The sequence below is a fragment of the Mastigoproctus giganteus genome, chromosome 13 (genome assembly GCF_048544385.1).
Source record: "Mastigoproctus giganteus isolate SK-2022 chromosome 13, ASM4854438v1, whole genome shotgun sequence".
NCBI classification, from domain to species: Eukaryota; Metazoa; Arthropoda; class Arachnida; order Uropygi; family Thelyphonidae; genus Mastigoproctus; species Mastigoproctus giganteus.
This window is the reverse complement of record NC_143587.1, coordinates 83,241,079-83,263,471: the sequence shown is the minus strand read 5'-3', so window position 1 is coordinate 83,263,471 and position 22,393 is coordinate 83,241,079. Positions and strand designations below refer to the sequence as shown.

The 22,393-nt window shown below is 36.4% G+C and overlaps 1 protein-coding gene across 1 annotated transcript in view; it reads right to left on the bottom strand.

Annotated features, from left to right (window-relative positions):
- Nucleotides 1–459: 459 nt before the first annotated feature.
- Nucleotides 460–22,393, bottom strand: part of LOC150076225 (copine-8-like) — a 324,722-nt gene continuing 302,788 nt past the window's right edge. Inside the window, exons 16-18 of the mRNA XM_090387972.1 lie at nucleotides 19,875–20,035; nucleotides 15,171–15,244; nucleotides 460–643 (exon numbers count right to left, since the gene is read on the bottom strand). Coding sequence (XP_090244098.1) covers nucleotides 488–643; nucleotides 15,171–15,244; nucleotides 19,875–20,035 — 391 coding nt within the window. The 3' untranslated portion in view covers nucleotides 460–487. The remainder of the gene's footprint in view (nucleotides 644–15,170; nucleotides 15,245–19,874; nucleotides 20,036–22,393) is intronic.

Below are 22,393 nucleotides of genomic sequence, written 5' to 3'. Positions count from 1 at the left end.
ATATTGAAGTATATCTCTCTTTGCAATATCTAATGACACAACTGAAAAACTGTAGTTTCTCGATTCCTTTTAATTTTCTATTATTTTATGAAAATAAAATTAATAATAAAATTAAATTTATATCTTTTGCTTATCATGTTTTAGTGAAAACAGATTTATTTGATTTCATTTTAAAAATGTACTACAGCAAGTGAAAAGATGAGTTTTCATTATAACAATTCCAAGCAATGATTTGTGTTAACTACCTTCTCAGCATGGCAATATAATGCTGTATTTAAAAGCAAGCACTTATATATCAATAATGATACAACATTTAAAAACTTTACATTATATGATTAATATAGCAAAATTTAATATAGTAAAATTTGAGTAGCAAATATCGTGTATTAAAAGTTTTATAAATATAAAGAAGGATATTGATATTAATATATACATAAAATAACATTAAATTCTGAGCATTCATTTAGGTAGAGAATAATATCATTCTTTAAGTTTCAGGAGGTGCAGTTGGATTAGGCCTGAAACCATGATTTCTCATATATTCAAGCAACTGATCCGGGAGCTCGGCTAAGACTTCTTTGGCAAGATACATCTGACTTTGTTTCCAATGATATCCATTCAGAAAGTTTCTCAGCGGAACAAACTAGATTTAAAACAACATATAATAATTAAAAAAGGCACTAATATGTGATAATTCATTAAAATTATAAATGATGCTAATACTTGTATATAGGGTGGGTAGTTATGTAATGTAATAATGTGGGTAATGTCAATAAAATGGGTGAATTCAACCCAAATAAAAAGAGCACTACATAACATATTACCCACTAGAGGACTAGTGTGACTGCTTGAATTTTGTGTTCTGTGAACGTTAACAGTTCTGTGTAATTTTTTTCTCTCCTCAGTTTATTGCCTCGTGTAGCATTTTCAATCAGGCAATGTTACATTTTCTTTACTCTGAATTCCTTTACTAGTCACATCCATTTCACCATTTATATTGTATGAAGAGCACCTTGGCCATTTACTTACTACACAAAGCAAGCTCCTTTCCGGTAACCTTGCCTCTGGTGCTCCCGTAATTCTCTTAATGTGCTACTGCCTTAAATGAAATTCTCACATCATGGTAGCTCATTTGACCCTATACCGTCCAATTAGTCGCTTGTCTGTTGGCTAAAATGGTGAAACTACAAAGAAACAAGAGCTAGCTCCACCATGCAGATCATGCAATAAATGCTAAATATCTGTTCAGCTACTGTTCAATGTGGAGGACCATGCTCTCGTGGTCTCTGTAGCAACATCTCAATATCCAGACTTTTCACATCAAGCTTGCACTCAATTTCTTTGTACATCCAGTTGTAGCTAGGCTGAAGGCAATTCAGCAAAATAAATGCATATTTTCTTCCCAGCAAGTTCACAGGGCAGATTACATGCTCTCTCCTGCTTGGCTCTATGTCAGTTCCCTATGGAATTTCACTTCCAGATAATGGCTGTGTTATTCAGTCAACTGTTTGTTATGATGTGAGCTATTCCTTCAGTTTTATTAATGAACAGTCCTCCGATTGTGCATCCCTTACTGCAGCCAAATGTGACACACAAACAATCTCAGCCTGCACATAGGTCTATATGAGTATATTAATATCAGTGTATCGGTGTTTTGATACACCATAGACACTCTTAAAAAAACTACAAAGTAGTTGTTGTGGGCATCATTTGCTCTTTCTCATATTGTGCTCTGCCTTTACGACGAGTTGCCATGATGCTGCACTACCTCGAATAAGTAACGCTTCACTAATAGAGAAGGCTATTGTTACTTATTCTCAGTGAGTACCACCACCCAGACATGTTTCAAGGCTATTGGCCTATCATCAGTGGGTGGGCAGGTACCCTAGTATTGCAGACATGACGACCCAGTTGTGAAGTTAATCGCACAATATGAGAGATGCCAAAAGGTGTATAAGATAATATTTAAAATAAATAAATGCACATGGCATAATACTTTAAGAGTTTAGTATCTATATAATAATATCGGTGTTTTGATACACCATAGACACTCTTAAAAAAACTACAAAGTAGTTGTTGTGGGCATCATTTGCTCTTTCTCATATTGTGCTCTGCCTTTACGACGAGTTGCCATGATGCTGCACTACCTCGAATAAGTAACGCTTCACTAATAGAGAAGGCTATTGTTACTTATTCTCAGTGAGTACCACCACCCAGACATGTTTCAAGGCTATTGGCCTATCATCAGTGGGTGGGCAGGTACCCTAGTATTGCAGACATGACGACCCAGTTGTGAAGTTAATTGCACAATATGAGAGATGCCAAAAGGTGTATAAGATAATATTTAAAATAAATAAATGCACATGGCATAATACTTTAAGAGTTTAGTATCTATATAATAATATCGGTGTTTTGATACACCATAGACACTCTTAAAAAAACTACAAAGTAGTTGTTGTGGGCATCATTTGCTCTTTCTCATATTGTGCTCTGCCTTTACGACGAGTTGCCATGATGCTGCACTACCTCGAATAAGTAACGCTTCACTAATAGAGAAGGCTATTGTTACTTATTCTCAGTGAGTACCACCACCCAGACATGTTTCAAGGCTATTGGCCTATCATCAGTGGGTGGGCAGGTACCCTAGTATTGCAGACATGACGACCCAGTTGTGAAGTTAATCGCACAATATGAGAGATGCCAAAAGGTGTATAAGATAATATTTAAAATAAATAAATGCACATGGCATAATACTTTAAGAGTTTAGTATCTATATAATAATATCGGTGTTTTGATACACCATAGACACTCTTAAAAAAACTACAAAGTAGTTGTTGTGGGCATCATTTGCTCTTTCTCATATTGTGCTCTGCCTTTACGACGAGTTGCCATGATGCTGCACTACCTCGAATAAGTAACGCTTCACTAATAGAGAAGGCTATTGTTACTTATTCTCAGTGAGTACCACCACCCAGACATGTTTCAAGGCTATTGGCCTATCATCAGTGGGTGGGCAGGTACCCTAGTATTGCAGACATTAACTTCACAACTGGGTCGTCATGTCTGCAATACTAGGGTACCTGCCCACCCACTGATGATAGGCCAATAGCCTTGAAACATGTCTGGGTGGTGGTACTCACTGAGAATAAGTAACAATAGCCTTCTCTATTAGTGAAGCGTTACTTATTCGAGGTAGTGCAGCATCATGGCAACTCGTCGTAAAGGCAGAGCACAATATGAGAAAGAGCAAATGATGCCCACAACAACTACTTTGTAGTTTTTTTAAGAGTGTCTATGGTGTATCAAAACACCGATATTATTATATAGATACTAAACTCTTAAAGTATTATGCCATGTGCATTTATTTATTTTAAATATTATCTTATACACCTTTTGGGGTAGTGCAGCATCATGGCAACTCATCGTAAAGGCAGAGCACAATATGAGAAAGAGCAAATGATGCCCACAACAACTACTTTGTAGTTTTTTTAAGAGTGTCTATGGTGTATCAAAACACCGATATTATTATATAGATACTAAACTCTTAAAGTATTATGCCATGTGCATTTATTTATTTTAAATATTATCTTATACACCTTTTGGCATCTCTCATATTGTGCGATTAACTTCACAACTGGGTCGTCATGTCTGCAATACTAGGGTACCTGCCCACCCACTGATGATAGGCCAATAGCCTTGAAACATGTCTGGGTGGTGGTACTCACTGAGAATAAGTAACAATAGCCTTCTCTATTAGTGAAGCGTTACTTATTCGAGGTAGTGCAGCATCATGGCAACTCGTCGTAAAGGCAGAGCACAATATGAGAAAGAGCAAATGATGCCCACAACAACTACTTTGTAGTTTTTTTAAGAGTGTCTATGGTGTATCAAAACACCGATATTATTATATAGATACTAAACTCTTAAAGTATTATGCCATGTGCATTTATTTATTTTAAAAATTAATATCAGTGGTAATGTCAATAAAATGGGTGAATTCAAACTTTTGTTAGGACAACTAATTCTGACATAATAGGGCTAACAGAAACATGGTGCCACCAGGAAATTGGGGATGATGAGTTTCACTATGATATGTATAATGTATTTAGGAATGACAGAAGGGGTGGTGGGATCATGCTTTTTTTTTTTTTTTTTTTTTTTAATATTAAAAGCAGCCTGAGTGCAAAAAGAGCGTTTACTGAGTGTGAAGTTATGTCTGCCAGCACAGAATCTGTGTGGCTTGAGTTAATTGGAAGCAAAGGTAAGGTATAATGAGAGTAAGAGTAATCTACAGACCAGAAGATTCTGAAGAGATGACGAGAGTCTCTACATGCAGATGGAACAGGCAAGCAAGTGCGAATGTCTTATTATTTGGAATAAATGGGAAGGCAACTCACGGTGAAGAAAATTTTTTTTTTAAATAGACTAGATGATTTGTATCAGCATGTTAGAGAAAATATAGGGGTAAGAATATTCTTGACCTACTCACAAATCAGATGACATAATAGGGCTTAAATTACAGGAACCATTGTTAGGTAGTGATCATGCAATCATCAGTTGGAAGATGAAGAAAGATGCTGCAGGCATGGGTTTTAATTTCAGAAGAGGGGACTTTTGACAGTTTAAATTGCTATGTGGCATCTATTAATTGGGCGGATTGCAAAGCGAGGGTGAATACATTTTAATCATGGAATACCTTTAAAGCAAAAATCACAGAAGCCACGAATGCACACATACCATTAAGAAAATACTGCAGGAGAAGGATGTTGAAATAGATGAATATGGAGCTGGCTGGTTAAAGCAAAGGACAGTTAGAGTGATGAAAAGTATCAAAGCCTACAACAGATACAAGTTAATCTGTAAGAGTAACACAAATAAGGTTATGGAGGCCAAGACAGCGTAATGAGGACAAGGAAATTTTCATGCATGCAAATACAAAGAAGAAAACAACTCAGATCGGACTCTTGTGTATTGCACATGGGAAAGCCTTAGATAACCCAGCTGGTAGTGCTGATGAACTGAATAGGTACTTTGCATCAGTCTTTACTAACAAAACTTGTCATATGCTGAGGAGAGGCTGTGCAAGTGAGGCTGAGCCACACAAAATTAGTGATTTTAAAATTACAGATCACTTTTAATAGAAAACTTTTGAGAATAAAGTCAAATAAGGCTCCTCAAGTTAATAGCATATACCCAGTAATTTTGAGGACGATGGCCAGAGTGTATTGAACAAGAGGTTAATTATGAAGGCAACATTGGACTCAGGAGAGATCTCTTTGGATTGAAGAAGTATCAATACATAAAGGAAGTTTTTAGAATGAAGTTGGTAACTACAGACTTGTAAGTGTAACCTCAGTGGTAGGAAAAAGCTTAGGCAGGCAATGATTAAGAGTGTACCTGCTGGGGCATTTAGATAGAATTGGCATTCAGAACAACATTGGTTTTTTTAAGGGAGAAAATCATGTTTAACTAACATGATAAACTATTTTGACACAGTTAATTATGAGCTGGATGTAGGGGACAATTTCCACAGTTTTTCTGGATTTTAGAAAACCATTTGACTGAGTCAAATGCTATGCTAAAATGCCTCTTTGCCTCTGCAGATAGTTATTAAAATATTAAAAATGAAAAATATGTGAAATACTAAAATTCTGAAGACTTCAAATTTGAATTTCTTAAACTATCGGCCTAGTCTCACAACAGCTTACAAACCAGCATGCAATGGCCATGCGAATTGTGCTGTGGAGATTAACTTTGTTTCACAACTGAATCACCTGAAAGTGTGCCATGCACATAACCTAGCCACATCTCAGCTGACAAGAGGATGGAACCAACTTCAGCAACTATATGTGTACTACCCATAATTTGCTTTGTATCAGATCATGATCCTATTGCTTTCCTAGCTTATCTGCTGGCATACAATTTTCATCTGCTATGGACATCGGTAAACTGCTTTGCCACCTCAGTTATCCTTTGTCGTGTTGACACATGCACGCGTGCACACACACACACACACACACACACACACATTGAGCTCGTAGTCTGTTTACTTACAACATGACTTAAATTTGTAACACATACTGATGCTTCAAATCCAAAACCCTCTCTGAGAGATCAAGAGCATGGTGGTCACTTTACAAATTTATTTTAAGCATAAGCAAACTCTGCACCAAAAATGGAAATTGTTGGGAGTAATATTCAAGATAGAGCAATCTTCGACAGAAGAAAATCCCAATCAATAAGGTGCTATCTTCATTCCATCCCTAAGAAAGGTAAGCTACCTTTCACTGAGAAGATAAGGAATTGTCCTGAATTGCTAAATTCTGAAACTGGCTTTAATACATTTCAAGGTTCAGAGCAAAATCAAATCATATGCTTAAGCTGCCCAAAAACCACCAGAACATCCTGTCATCTGTGCAACTGACATGGCAACATCTAGTTGTAGCCATCAGTTCATTTGCACTGTCAGAAATTGCTGGTTCAGAAAATATCCCAGAATTTATTCTGAAATGTCTGAGTTCATATATTTTGGATCCACTGATTTATATATCTAATGAAATTCTTGCTTGACACACTATCCTTCCAGAGGGTAACATATACACAGTCATACTTCTCTCACCAAAATTTCTGCAACAATTCTGCTGTCTCACTTCAGATCACTCTATAACATGAGCAACTTGTCTTCTCAAACTATTAGGAAAAACCCTGGAGCTGATCTTCACTTCTCAGTTTTTTTCTAAATCATCCTTCACAAATACAATACTACATAAGAAAATAGATCATGTATCACTAAACTGTTATTTGCAACATTGAAAATCCTTGAGGCCTTTGAAGTCAAAGATTAAATGGCTATTACATACCTCGACGTCCATACTGCATTTGACAGTGTTAGTGCTGATGCACTGCTTCAACTCTGTAAAGATTATTACATGGTTAAAGGTGATTTGCTTCATTTCCTCAAGGCACTCTTCAAGGTTAGGGTTCCATAGCTTAACATACATGGTCAATTGCAATCTTAAGGTGGGCGTCCTCTCTGGGCTGCTCTCAGCACTTTTACATCCTTTTGTTTAAAGCAGAAATTTACTGTTATGCTATGCTATGCTGATGATTTAAAAATAATGACCCAGATCAAATCTACAGATTGTCAGCAAGTTGTTACTGTTTGTCTCAATGATACCCTGGGCTTCATCATTGAATACCTAGGCCAGTTTGGTCCCAAGATTAACCCTGACAAATCAGCACAGCTATTCTTCTCCTTGAAACAGACACCATCCCAAATTGCGGTAGTGATCAGAGGAAAACAAATTCCAATAGTGGATACAATATTGGAATTTGCTTTCCTCTGATCTGGACTTGGGTATAATTTCTGACAGTAAACTCAGTTTCCACCATCACATTGAAGTAATGCGACAAAAATACTGAGAATGCACTGAATAATGAAGCAATACCTTCTTAACGTGTATTGCCAAACATTCATAAGAAATATATTCACTTGTTCTTCCACTCTGCTATTCTGTGTGATGCAGAAAGTTGGGTATCAGCAGCCCCAAACACTTTTAAAATGCTCTTCACAGCAGAGTACTGGGTGCTTTAATTGGCAGTTTTCAAGAGTAACTGCTCCCTTGTCTGAAGCAGCAGTGCACTTGCTACTGCCTTAATTATCTCAGCACCTAATTATATGGGAGGTTTGTTAGTATGAACCAGAGCTGTAATGCTCAATACGTTCTACATTTATATCAATATTTTTGTAAAATAATAAGAGAAGTTTACCTCAATATAGTATGTCAGCTAGTTCACAAACACCCCCCCCCCTCGCCCAGGTTTCAACGAACCGACATATCAACAGGTTACAAATATTTCCTTGTATACGCTATCGTAGGACCAGATTTCACTTTTATCCAAAGGATTAAATTATAATTTACCACCTTGAAAACTACCTAAAAAACAGGGCATAATTGATATTGAATTTGGACTTTGTAATGTTCCACAAAAAGATTTATTTATTCAACAAGTTAACCAAGTGGTGAATAACGTAAAAGAAACGCGACTTACTAAATTGAATACACACGACAGGTCAGCTTTACGTGAAAACGGGGAAATAAAGACATTATTATACTGAGGGCAGATAAAGGAGATACAGTGGTAATACTCGATAAACCTGATTATATTAATAAGTTAGAATCAGTTGTTTCAGATACCTCCACTTATTTTGAAGTAGACCCAGCACTATTTACCAATTTAGTCAATCAATACAATAAAATATTAACCATGTATTGAAAAAATGACTACATTACTATGGCTCAGTTAAAGGAATTGAAGGCCAGACCATACAATATTCCTGCACTTTTCGGTCAGGTAAAATTACACAAGACTGGATTTCCTATTGTTTCCTACAGAAACTCGGCATTTTCATCCTTGGCCACACATGTATAAAGCATTATAAAGCCCTTTAGACAGGCGATACAATTTGGGATTAAGAACTATGATACATTATTTAATAACCTTAAGGACTGTAGACTTGGCGACAATGACAATTTATTCTCACTAGATGTTACCTCATTATATACAAATGTAAAGATTGAATACACATTAGATATTATTTGGGATATATTAAATAATAACTAGATACTGATTAATATCAAAACTTCCTATTAAGGAAATTTTTCACTTAATTAAACTGCTAGTTGAGGCAAATTACATCACCTTTCGAGACAAAGTGTACAAACAAATTTTTGGTTTGGCAATGGGATTGAGCCTGAGCAGCTTAATATTGGAGATCTATCTCTCATCGATTGAGCATATACATCTGACACCTTTTCGACCCTGTATTACATACTATGGGAGGTATTTAGACGATGTTCTAGTTATTACTGATAGTAGTACTATCCAAGACATTTTACATTCGTTTAATAATATTCATTCTAGACTCAAATTTACATTGGAAAGGGAGGATACGGATACAAAGTCATTAAATTTTCTAAATTTCATGCTTACTCGGGACTCGCATAAAATCCAATTTTACATCTATCGAAAACCTACAAGCACCGGTATGCTTCTACATTATAACAGCTATCACCCATTCACCTACAAAAGATCAATTATCTTTAATCAATTTCTAAATGCCTACAAATATTCAATGATGGAATCTGCTTTGGCTCAGAAATACAAATATTAACCAGCAGATTCTTAAACAGGGGTTATCCCCTTGCTACAATAAACTGAATTAGGGTACAAGCTAAGGACAGGATACAAAATACTAGACCAACCAACAATAGTAATATCAAAAAATACTTTATTTCTGTCCCATATGTTGAACAGTGGCACAAACAGCTTCACAGATTCTTTAAAGATACCGAATTTAAAATTGTGGCCAGGCCAATATGGAAATTACACACTATACTGAACAATCGCTCAGTCTTTTCCTCGTTTGCAACACAAATTAATGACCTGGTATACAACATTTCTTGCGGTGATTGTGACTCATCTTACCAGGGTTCGACGAGTTCGTGCTTCTTGTTCGGCAGCGTCAGAATTAGCCTTTCACGCCATTAACGAAAAAATACTTTTTTATTTAACCAGGCCAAAATACTTAAGTGTCCAACATAATTATACGCGACTATTAATTGCAGAAACCGTAGAAATTAAATTACATGAAAATTCTGTTAATGTTCGTCAGCCATATCTGATCTCCAATTCGTGGGCTTTTACACACATGTGCGAAAACTAATAATCCTATTTAAGTTTCATGCGCAACCCTATTCGGTAATTTTCATTCCTGTGATCACGACATACGGTCGAAAAGCATTGTCAGCTTCAGGAAGGAAAATCGTTTTGCAATTTTTTTGTTAAAATTCTTTTAATTAATTTTCTTATTTTTAATTGTATTAAATTGAGTTTTATTGGGTTTAATTGATTTTTAATTATTTTTTACTCTAATGTAAGTTTTTTGATTTTTTAGTTTTAATTTCTGGAGAGTATCATACGGAAGTGTTCTATGTACTATATTGAGATAAACTTCTCTTATTATTTTACAAGATGGGAGGTTTGTACATGGAAGATCTCAGAATGTCCTCTTAGGGTTCATCCCTCATAGCCCATAACAGACTCCATCACACTGACAAGTTTATATATTTTGAATAATAGTCAACATATATAGTGCAGTAAGAGAATACTTACTTTCCACAATCCACCATAAACAGAAAGTACTGGTGATAGATCCTCAATTTGTTTAGTGATGTATCTTCCACCAGCATTACTCCTTTGTAGGCATGACATGTGAGCACTTGCTCAGTGTCTTTGTTTGATCCATGAACTTGGGAGCTCATGTAGCAGTGTCACCAAGATTCTATTTTTCTTGTTAGCTGGGCTGTTCATTCTATGAGGTGCTACCCAAATGCTCCCAAAATTTAAATGCTGCATGGGAACTACATCTAGCATGGACTTGCAGCGCTAGATAACATTGCATGCATCCTTTGTGAATCAATGTGCTGTGTGGCATCGGGCTGGATAGAGTCATTAAATATATTTATGCGAAGTTCTTTGGCAGTGTGTTTCACATAGTTTGCAATTGTTGCGATGGCTATGAGAGAGCAACGTGCTTGCAACAAGTTTTGTTTCCTTCTTAACAATTTGAATGTCGGTTTAAAACAGTTGAATGTCAGTTTATGACGACGATTGCTCTGAGAATCCATCACTGAGCACCAACCTGGAAAACGTTGCAAAAGTTCGGATGCTGATGTGGATGGTTTCACTGTGAAGACCACAGTGGAACCATCCACAACATTTGAGGCATTGTAGGACCATCGTACGGCATGTGTCAGCGGATTTTGTCAGACAACTTGAACGTGAGAAGGATTGCAGCCAAGTTCGTGCCACGGTTACTGAGTGAGGACCAAAAGCAGCATCACATGGAAGTTAGCAGAGATCTTCAAGAACAGGCTAGGAGTCATCAAAACTTTTTTTCTACAGTTGTCACTGGCGATGAAAGTTGGGTAGAGAGTGGTAATAAAAAGATGCTGCTGTACACGGACTAATGTTATTAGTGGAGTCCCCCAGGGTTCGGTGCTGGGCCCATTGTTGTTTTGTGTATTTATGAATGATATCGATGAAGGTATATCAGGCTTAATGTCCAAGTTTGCAGATGGTACAAAGGTAGGCAGGGTTGTTAATGACACTAAAGACAGTATGCTACTGCAACAGGATCTACAAAAGTTAGGCAGATGGACTGAGAAGTGGCAAATGAAGTTTAACATTGACAAATGCAAAGTTCTACACATGGGTAGCAGTAACCCAAGAGAAACGTACCAACTGTGTGGTATTAAACTCAGGGAGGTAGAGAATGAAAAAGACTTGGGGGTAATTGTATAGTCAGATATGAAGTTCTCTGAGCGGTGCAGATGGGCTGCCAGAGCAGGTCATGGGGTTTTGTCAGTGATATATAGGAATTTTGCTAGCTGATATAAGGTGGTGATTATTCCTTTGTATAAGGCAATGGTCAGGTCACACCTTGAGTACTAAATGCAGGTCTGGAGGCCTCATTTTAGGAAGGATGTAGAGTTGCTAGAACAAGTACAGAGAAGGGCAACAAGATTGGTTAGAGGAACAAAGGGGTTCTCTTACCAATAAAGGCTTAAATTCTATCAGTTGCAGCATCTGGAGATTAGGCACCTGCAAGGTGATCTGATTCAGGTGTACAAGGCCTTGAATGGTTTGAGCAGGCTCATTGCTGATGGTTCTCAGATTAAGACCCCAAGGGGCATAGATTCAAATTGAGGAAAGACAGTTGTAGGATAGATGTGTGGAAGTTTGCCTTTAGCCAGCGGGTAGTTGATTGCTGGAACAGACTTCCATTTGTTGTTGTGGAAGTTGATAGTTTTTAAATAAATTTAAGGCTGAACTAGACAAACATCTGGAGTGACCAGATGGGTGAAATGGGAAGGGTTTTTTTTTTTTTTTTTTTGGCTGATGCTGTATAAGCTTACTTTCTTGCATCATATGCCTCAACTAATGCTAATGCTAACATGGGTATGACCCAGAAACCAAGCAACAATCATCCCAATGGAATAGCCCATCTTCACCCCGACCGAAGAAAGTCCAACAAGTGAGGAGCAATGTGAAGTCTATGCTGATCTGTTTTTTGTACATTGATGGGATTATCCATAAGGAATCCATCCCTCCTGGCCAGACATCAACACAAAGTTCTACTGCAACGTCCTGAGGTGGTTAAGGGAAGCTGTCAGGAGGAAACATCCAGAGAAGTGGCGCACAAAGAACTGGGTCCTTCATCATGACAACATGCTGGTCCACACATCTCTCACTGTGGCACAGTTTTTAGCATCCAAACAACATGACAATCATCCCCATTCCCCCCTATTTGCCAGACTTAGACCCCTGAGACTTCTTCCTCTTCCCAAGAATGAAAATCAAGCCGAAGATTTGACAGAGTAGAGGATATACAAACTGAATCACAGGGGATGTTGAACACTACTGTAACTTTCAGGATGCATTCAAATCATGGGAGAAGCACTGGGATCAGTGTTTACGCTCTCAAGGGGACTACTTCGAAAGTGATGGTGGCAAATAAGACTCAGGGTGAGTCTAATTTATTTTATAAATACATTTCGGGAACTTTTGGGTAGCACCTTGTATTAATGAAGAAAAAAATTTACTTGTAACTCAGCTTGGTCATTATGTACCTACATATCTTTATGTATATATGATTTTAAGTATGGGTTTTTATGCATTTATATGTATCACATATTTTGTTAATTTTTTTTTTTTTTTTTTTTTTGGATATTCTGTTTCTTATCATTATAGTTAATATGTTGTATCTGTTTCATATAGTTTGGGTTAACATATTTTGTCACAGCTTTATATTTTAACCTATTATGTATCTTATTGCTCCTTTCCCTGGTACTAAAATGCTCAGAATCTCGAAGTTGAGTTATCAGCTAGAAGAAGTACAGAGAAGCGATCTTGTAACCAAAATACATGCGAATCCTCTAGCATTAGTCTGCCATGAAGTGAAATTGTGTATTTTTATTTTCTTGACTATACAATACAATAAAGATTTCTTACATAACAAAACAGGAGTTTGACAAGTGGGAGAATCACTGCCGGACACTGTGTGTCATCTTTCAAGGGAATGTCAGGAACAGTTGGGAATAGTACTTATCAAATATTTTATTTGTTACTTAATTTATTTTTTTATTTATTATTTTTTTTCCATAAATCATACACTGGTTATACCCATTGGAGGGCTATGCAACCCTTTCATTTCAAGTCAATATGATAATCTTGAAACTTAACCGATAATGCTTGATGATGCACTTCAACTATCTAAATTAGAGACAGACTTATGTATTTCTACAATAACCAGAAAAATGGAAACAGGTGGTTTCATACCAAATAAATGCTACCTAGTATTTATTTGGTATGAAATCTAGAGTATTTTGGTATGCTATCTAGAGTATTTTGTATCTACATTCACACATGAGGAATTAGTCAAGGAGGGAAATGCCAGAAGCTAATCAAACTCTAACAGGGGGCTAAGTGATTTTGTAATAACTGAGAGCAAAGTGGAGCAGAAATTGAAGTTAAACATAAGGTACCTGGGGTGGATGGGATCTATCCACTTATATTAAAGGAGGCAGCAGAGGAAGTAAGAAAACCCTTAGCTATAAATATGAGAGCTTTCTTGGATTTAGGGGAGGTCCCAATGGACTGGAGGTGTGCAAATGTATCCCCAATTCACAAAGAGGGTTCAAAAGTAACTATAGACCTGTTAGTTTACTTCTGCTCTGGGGGAAAATAATGGAGTCACCAGTTAAATAAACATTGCAGGATCATCTAGACAGGACTGCAGTAATAATTCAGACACAGCATGGGTTTTTTAAAGGGAAGTCTTGTCTGACCAATTTGATTGGTCAGACAAAGGAACTGGATGCAAAAAATAATGTTGATATCATATACTTGGATTTCAGGAAACCTTTTGACTGTTGCACATGGAAGACTACTGTACAAATTGGAGCAGTATGACATTAAGGGCAAGTTGCTACAATGGATAAAGGGATGGTTCAGCGAAAGATGACAGAGTGGTAATCAATGGACACTGCTCTTTGTGGACTAATGTTATTATTGGAGTTCCTCAGAGTTCGGTGCTGGGCCCATTGTTGTTTTGTGTATTCATCAATGATAATGATGAAGGTATATCACACATAATGTCGAAATTTGCAGATGATACAAAGGTTGGAAAGGCTGTTAACAACAGTAAAGACAGTATGCCACTGCAACTGGATCTAGATAGGTTGGGCAAATGGGCTGAGAAGAGGCAACTGAAGTTTAACATTGACAAATGCAAAGTACTGCATATGGGTAGCAGTAACCCAAGAGAAACATACCACTGTGTGGTACTACACTCAGGGAAGGGGAGAGTGAAAAAAAACCTGGGGTAACTGTGCAGTCAGATATGAAGTTCACTGAGCAGTGAAGACATCTGCCAGAGCATGTCACAGAGCTTTGTCAATGATATATAGGAATTTTGCTAGCAGGGACAAGGAGGTGATATTCCCATTGTACAAGGCAATAGTCAGGCCACACCTAGAGTACTGTGTCTAGGTCTGGAGACCTCATTTTACGAAAGATGTAGAATTGCTAGAATGGGTACAAAGAAGGGCAACAAGATTGGTGAGGGAAACAAAGTGGTGCTCTTACCAAGAAAGGCTTAAGTTTTGCAAATTGCAGTGCCTGGAGACCAGGCACACAAAAAAAACCCTCCCATTTCACCCATCCATTCTTGTGAATGGATGGGTGAAATGGGAGGAAGCTTGCTTTCTTGCATCGTATGCATCAACTAATGCTAATGTTATAAAAAACATTAACAATATTTTACATTTCTTTTGGTACTTGCTTCCACATGATCATGATGTTTACACGCCAAATATTGCCCAAATTATGTGTTGGTTGTTCCTTTGCAATGTGCTTGCCTGAATAAGTTAAAATGAATTTTGTCTTATCCTGCATTGCATTGCACAATTTATGTAAATTTTAGTGAATGCTATAAAAGGTTTCATGTACAAATAATATCATACCTAAAGTTTTTTTTTTTTGGGGGGGGGGGAGAACCAGTAAAATACTCAAATATGTTTTCATATAAAACAGTTGATTCTTACTTGAACAATATCTCTCTGAGCCATCCTGCCACGAGAAGAGATTCTTAGATTATCACCATCCAGTTCTTCCATTGCTAAAAATAAACCAGCAGAATTTAATATGCATTTAAAACTTTAAGTTTAGATATTTGAAAATCAAAACTAAGTCAAAAAAGCTGTGCTTTTCAAAATTGGCAGCAAGTAATATCAATAACAAATTGGGAGCTTTATGTAAGTTTGTATAATCTTAATACCTAGAAAGGATATAAGACGTTCTACCCAAAAAGTTCCTGAAATCTGAATGTTGCACAGGAACTACGTCTAGTATGGACTTGTGGCGCTAGGTAACACTTCATGCACCCTTTCAAGAATCAATGTGCCATGTGGTATTGGGCTGGATAGAGTCATTGAATATTTATGCGCAGTTCTTTGGCGGTGTGTTTCGGATAGTTTGCAATTGTCGTGATGGCTGATGTGAGAGAGAAACATGTTTGCATCAAGTTTTGTTTCCTTCTTATTGCTGCAGTCTTGTCTAGATGATCCTGCAATGCATCTTTAACCAGTAACTCCATTATCATTATTTTACCCAAAACAGAAGTTAAACTAACTGGTCTGTAATTACTTGTGTCACTCTTTGATCCCCCTTTGTGAATTGGGGATACATTTGCACATCTCCAATCCGTAGGGATTTCCCCTGAGTCCAAGGAAGCTCTCATAATTATGGCTAAGGGTTTGCTTACTTCCTTTGCTGCCTCCTTTAATATAACTGGATAGATCCCATCCACCCCAGGTGCCTTTCTTATGTTTAACTTCAACAATTCCTCCTCCACTTTGCTCTCAATGATTACAAAATCATTAAGCACCCTGTTACAATTTGATAAACTTCTGGCATTTTCTTTCCTTAATAACTCCTCATGTGTGAATGTAGATACAAAATACTCATTCAGTTTGTTTGCTATCTGAGCAGGATCATCAACAGTCAAACCATCGATATCAAGTGGACCAATCTGATTCATCCCCTTCCTTTTAGAGTTTATATAAATAAAGAAATCCTTGCTGTTTTTCTTAGCATCCTTTGCCAAATATTTCTCATAATCTACCTTCACTTGCCTAATCTCTATTGTGACTTGATTACAGACTAGCTTATATCTACCAAAGGCTTCTGTGTCGCCTGATAATTTATATGCATCCATGCATTTTTCTTCTCTGCCATGAGTCTCATTAGTTCATTTAACAACTATTTAGGCCTAAACCTTGAACATTATTTCTTAATAGGTATGAAAAGTCTAGTAGCTTCCATGATTAATTCCTTGACAGGCAACTCCCGTATAGCACGGTACTTCTACAACATGATTTCACTCTAACACAACTTATAAATTGCAGCAATCCTCGCACAACACGATTAGAGAACTGCGGCAAACCTTGCATAGCACAGAATTTTTTAGCTTTTGCGAGGGGAAACCCCCGCTATTTTTTTGGATGTAATTATTCAACATTTCTATTCTTTTTTGTGAATCCCCACACTTGATTCACTTATTGGGAAATCTCCATATTTTATTTCCAAAAAGTTATTGGAATATGCCTATATTTTATTTTGCTGAGAAAACCCTGTGTGCTATTTGAACTTGCGCTTGTTTGAGACCATAAAAATTGTGACTTCGATGCATGCAATTCATGACATTTAAAGTTTTTGTAGGTTATTATGGTTTTTAATTGATCATTTATAAATTTTTCCAAGTATGTATTACTAAACTTTGTTCTTAAGAACCATATTGGAATGATTAGCTGTGAATTAAATTCCAGCCCTAAATTATGGCTGAGGAAAAAAAAAAAGGAAAAAAAAAAAAAAAAAAGCACCTCTCAAAAGAGCCTTTATTTCTCTAGTGGCGCCTCTGTAGCCAGGCGGGCAAGAGTAGCAGTGCGTAGCAAATGCTTCTTGATTAGACAGGGGTTCGAGCCCGTGACCAACAAATACGGAAAGGTATTTGGTGGAAAATATGCCCAACGGAACATTAAAAAAAAAAAAAAAAAAAAGAGAGAAAACTGCACCAGGTTTTAAGCCATCAAAAGATTGTGTAACATTACTTATGTGCAGTTCAGGACATTACATGATAAAACTTGTGCTAGTTTATAGATCCTCTAATCCTCGTGCAATGAAAGCTGAAAATAAAATCGCATTACAGTTATACTGGAAAGCAAATAAAAAAGCTTGGGTAACTGCCGATTTATTTAAAGAATGTTTTCTAAATTGTTTTGTGCCAACTGTGGGAAACAATTTAAAGTAGAAAAATCTAGATTTCAAAGTTTTATTACTATTGGATAATCCACCAGGCCATTCAAAAAATTTAAGTCATCCAAACATTGAAGTAATGTTCCTACCACCTAATACAACATCTTTAATTCAGCCATTAAATCAAGGCATTACATCAGAAAATCATTACAATGGATTTTGGAAAAAATTTATTCTGAATCTATTGAAGTGATAGAGGCATGGAAACATTTTGCAATTGTGGACTGTATCGGAATCATACCTTTATCACTCAAAGAAGTAAAACCGTCAATGTTAAATACGTGTTTACAGTGTATGGCCAGTCAGTTCATTCAGAAAATATGGTTGAACTGGGCAGGCAACAGAATTAGTGTGATAGCAGAACTTGCTAAATAGGTAGGAGAGGAAGGTTTTAATGATATAACTAATGAAGGAGTTCAAGAATTACTGGTAGAAAAAGAGGCTGGTAAAGTGGATTTGGTGGAAATGGCATTGGAGGTAAAACAAATCAATTCAGAGGATGATAGCACAGGTAAAAATTCTGAAGTTCCAAATTTTACACTAAAAAGCATTCAGGAAAGCATAAACTTAGCTGAGCAATTAGAATCTCATTTTTTGAATGCAGATCTTTTGACTGAAAGGAAAACAAAGTTCAAAAGGGAACTTCAAAAAGGCTTAACTCCATACCATGAAATTTACAAAGATCTATCAAGCAAAAGCAAACAAACCCAGATTACTGATTTTTTAAGAAGAGCAGAAGATACACAAAATCTAGATACTGCAGAAGAAAGTTCATAAGGTATATTCTGCAACAGAGAAAACACTTGTTTGATTGTGCTTAGCAGCAATGAAGAGGAAGAAAATTAAATGAAAGTACATTATCTACCACAGGGGCTTACATCTGGTGAGTACGGGCTTGGCACACCCAGGGTCCTGAGCTGGATATCATCATTCTTCTCTTCTTGGTGATTCCCTTTTACTTTTGTCTCTCTCTCTCTCTCTCTCTCTCTCTCTCTCTCTCTCTCTCTCTCTCTCTCTCAGGGGCACCACTTGAACAGGTTTCAAAGATGGTCAGAGAAGTGTAGGCTATGTTTTAATGAAGCAAAATGAAGGTCTTACACTTGAGGAACAGCAACCCCAAAATAAATTATACACTTGATGATTTATTGAATGCTATCCTGTAGAGATGAGAGGTCATAATCCCACTGCATAAGGCAATTGTACGACCACATTTGGAATGCTGTGTTCAAATATGGAGATCTCATCTGAAAAAAAGACATTGAGCTTCTTGAAAGGGTCAAGAGACAAGCAACTCAAATGGTGAGATTGGCAGAAAGAAGACTGTATGAGGAAAGACTCCGATTATGCAGGCTACATAGCTTAGCAACCAGGCACCTCGGATATGACCTGACTGAGGTTTATAAGGCTCTGAGAGGGATTTGTAAAATAAATGAAGGTGGAATTCTCACTGTTATAAAGAATTCCAGAACTAGGGGTCATAAATTCAAATGACAGGAGTTGAGGTTACGATTAGATTGTAGGAAGTTTTCTTTTAGCCTACAAGTCATTGATTGCTGGAACAAGTTGTCCTTGCAGGTATTTGAGGTTGACAGTTTGAATAAATTCAAAGGTTTACTGGATACTTACCTGTAAGAAGAGAAGCTTATAATTTGTGTTTTCTTATCTACTTGGGTTTTTGTGTTTTTTTTTGCCAATGCAGCAAAAGCCTGTGGCTTCCTTGCACTATATGGCGAGAATACTATTACTAAAACTTTGAGATTACTCAGAAGATATCAGATGACATTAAGTGCACTGTTTACAAAGTTGGCTACTGGCCAACATTAAGTTAATTGTGTATGCGAATTATACTTAGTTACATATAAAGTCTTGATTAGACCGGGGTTCGAGCCCGTGCGCCACCAAATATGGAGGATGCGGAAAGGTCAAGGAATGACCACCGCATATCCCCGGAGCAATATGGCCTTAGTTGCTAATGCTCCTTAAAAAAAAAAAAAAAAAAAAAAAAGTATAAACTCAGTCAGGAAAGCATAAACTTAGCCGAGCAATTAGAATCTCATTTTTTGAATGCAGATCTTTTGACTGAAAGGAAAACAAAGTTCAAAAGGGAACTTCAAAAAGGCGTAACTCCATACCATGAAATTTACAAAGATCTATCAAGCAAAAGCAGATTACTGATTTTTTAAGATTTTACAAACTGATTTTACAAACCCAGATTACTGATTTTTTAAGAAGAGCAGAAGATACACAAAATCTAGATACTGCAGAAGAAAGTTCATAAGGCATATTCTGCAACAGAGCAAACACTTGTTTGATTGTGCTTAGCACAATCAAACAAAAAAGAAAAAATCAAACCACAGAAAAGTGATATTATGCAAATTTCTTTAAATTAGATATGTGAATAAATACACGCTTATTCACATATCATATATTCTTACCTGTAAAATCAGCTTTTCCAACACCTACAATAATTATTGACATAGGAAGAACTGCAGCACATACAATAGCTTCTTTAGTAATTGGCATGTCAGATATAATGCCATCAGTAATAATAAGAAGGATAAAATAATGATTTCCATCTTGATAACTAGCTGCAAACCTAAAAGTATATATCAATGATTACTAAACTTTCAATAAATAAATCAATAATAAAATAAAATAAAATAAAATTTTTTTGACTAATTAACAATTTTTAGTAGAATCTTGATATTTTATCTTAAAATATAAACATGAAATCACGCAGTCCAATACTTTTGGTGTTTGGGGCCATAGATTCAATGTTCACCCTAATGAGTCCTTGATGGGTAAAACAGGGTTATAATTGCTATATATGAATAGTAAGTGGTGAAGAAGTGAATAATTAAGATTTTTATGAAGCTCTGCACTTTAAAATATATTAATTAGTGCTTCTTACATTTGGTTAAAAAATAATAAAGTTTTTTTTTTAAATTAAAAACAAGAAAAAGTGCTGCTGAAAAATAGGATGTAGTATTCAAAGATATAGGAAAGGATAGGATAGGACAAAAACATGACAAGATAAGAAAATACAGGACATAATGCCAAATGAAACTTCAAAAAATAAATAAATAATAAAAATCACTGAACAGGAGCAAGCACTTTACTGTGTTCATCTAAATTAATGCTATACTGCACGGATAATTTCAAATTTGAAAATTATAGGAAATCACACAGAGAAAACATAAAATATAGTACATAAAATGTATATTTTAAATATACAGAAAAACCTCATTAATTCAAGATCCCGCAATAATTTGATTGTTTTTTTTTATGGCTGTATTTTATTTATGCAGTACAGAGATTTTTCCTAAAAAAAGAATTTCATAAAATGATAATGGCTTTAATTAAGTGTCTTTTCAGAGTCATGCTCAGTTGTAAATGCATACATTGAAGGATAAGAAATGAAGAGCACCTTTTTTTTTTTTTTTAATGATAATACTGATAAGAGGAGAAAAGACAGCGACTGATATTAAAAATGATAACATAAAATGTGCTATTTACAACTGTAAATGTGCTATTTACAACTGTATTTAACAGTCAGGAGCTTAAACTCTAGTTTACTCAAAGAGCATATGCTACTGCACTCCTGCTCCTTACCACTCGACTACAGAGCAAAAACAATAAATGTCCAAGTAACGATCTCATTGAAATAGAAATGGTAAAAGAACTGGCCAAAAGCTATCTGCACCACATATTGCAACTGTACAATAACTGTTTACAAAAGGGTATCTTCTCCACCTCTTGGAAACAGGCTAACATAAGATTACCATTGTTGACAGTTTTGGGCAAGGTAATGGAGAGGCTAATACTATTCAGGTTACAGACTTACTACCTCAATGCCAATTTACAATCAGACAAACAGTTTGGATTTAAACAGGGATGCTCCACAGAGGATGCCAAGGACTATCTAGTCAAAACAGCACATACAGCAGAGGGAAAAATATATACTGCCCATACCATTGATTTTGCAGGAGTCTTCAATGCATTGTGGTGGCCCAGCATACTTTGCAGATTGCAATGTGCTGGAATACCACAAAATCTATACCAGCTTATACAAGACTATCTCAGGTATAGACAAGTCTCAGTCAAAACCAGATATTAGTGCACCACCAGACAAATGACAAAAGGATGCCCCAGAGTTCTAGTGCTGGGTCCCTGTTTCTGGAACTGGATGAATTCCTGGGGACAGATATTGGACCAACTAACAGGGTCGCCTTCGCTAATGACCTTGTCTTGATTGTCAAGGCCAACACCCGGGCTGTTTTAGAACAGCATGTCAATTTAGTAATCAATACTCTCCAGCAATGGGCAAGTATACACAAATTAGCAATATCCAGCAGTAAAACCAAATAAATTCTGTAAAAAGGTAACTTGAACAGACATCCACAGATTACAATAGCAGCAGGTAAAATAAAAGCACTAGTAACAGAAATGAAAGATCTAGGTATAATATTTGACAATAGGTTAACTTTCTATCGCCATCTTATGCACTTGGGGAAAACAGTCAGGAATTATTCTGGAATGATTGTTAGGATCAGCTGTGCTGACTGGTGTTTAAAAAGGAAGACACTTGCTCTTATTTATAAGGCAATCTTCCTCCCAGTTATATGTGGTGCAGGCGTACTATAGATAAGAACAAAAGAAAATTAGATTCCATACAAAAGATTACACTCTTAACCACCACGAAGGCATGCAGCACTGTCAGTACGCCTGCTCTGCAGCTCCTAGCAGGGAGTACTGCCACTGGACTAAGAAATAATTAAAAGAGGACTCAACTATAGACTCAAAGTTAATCCCAACTAACATTTTAGGGAGTACCACAAACCTTGAGACTGATATTAAAGAAGAAAGAAAAAGGAATAACGACCACACTCTACCAGCAATGGCAGAGTAGATGGGAACAGACACCTGAAGGGGAAATCACTATGAAGTTCCTGCC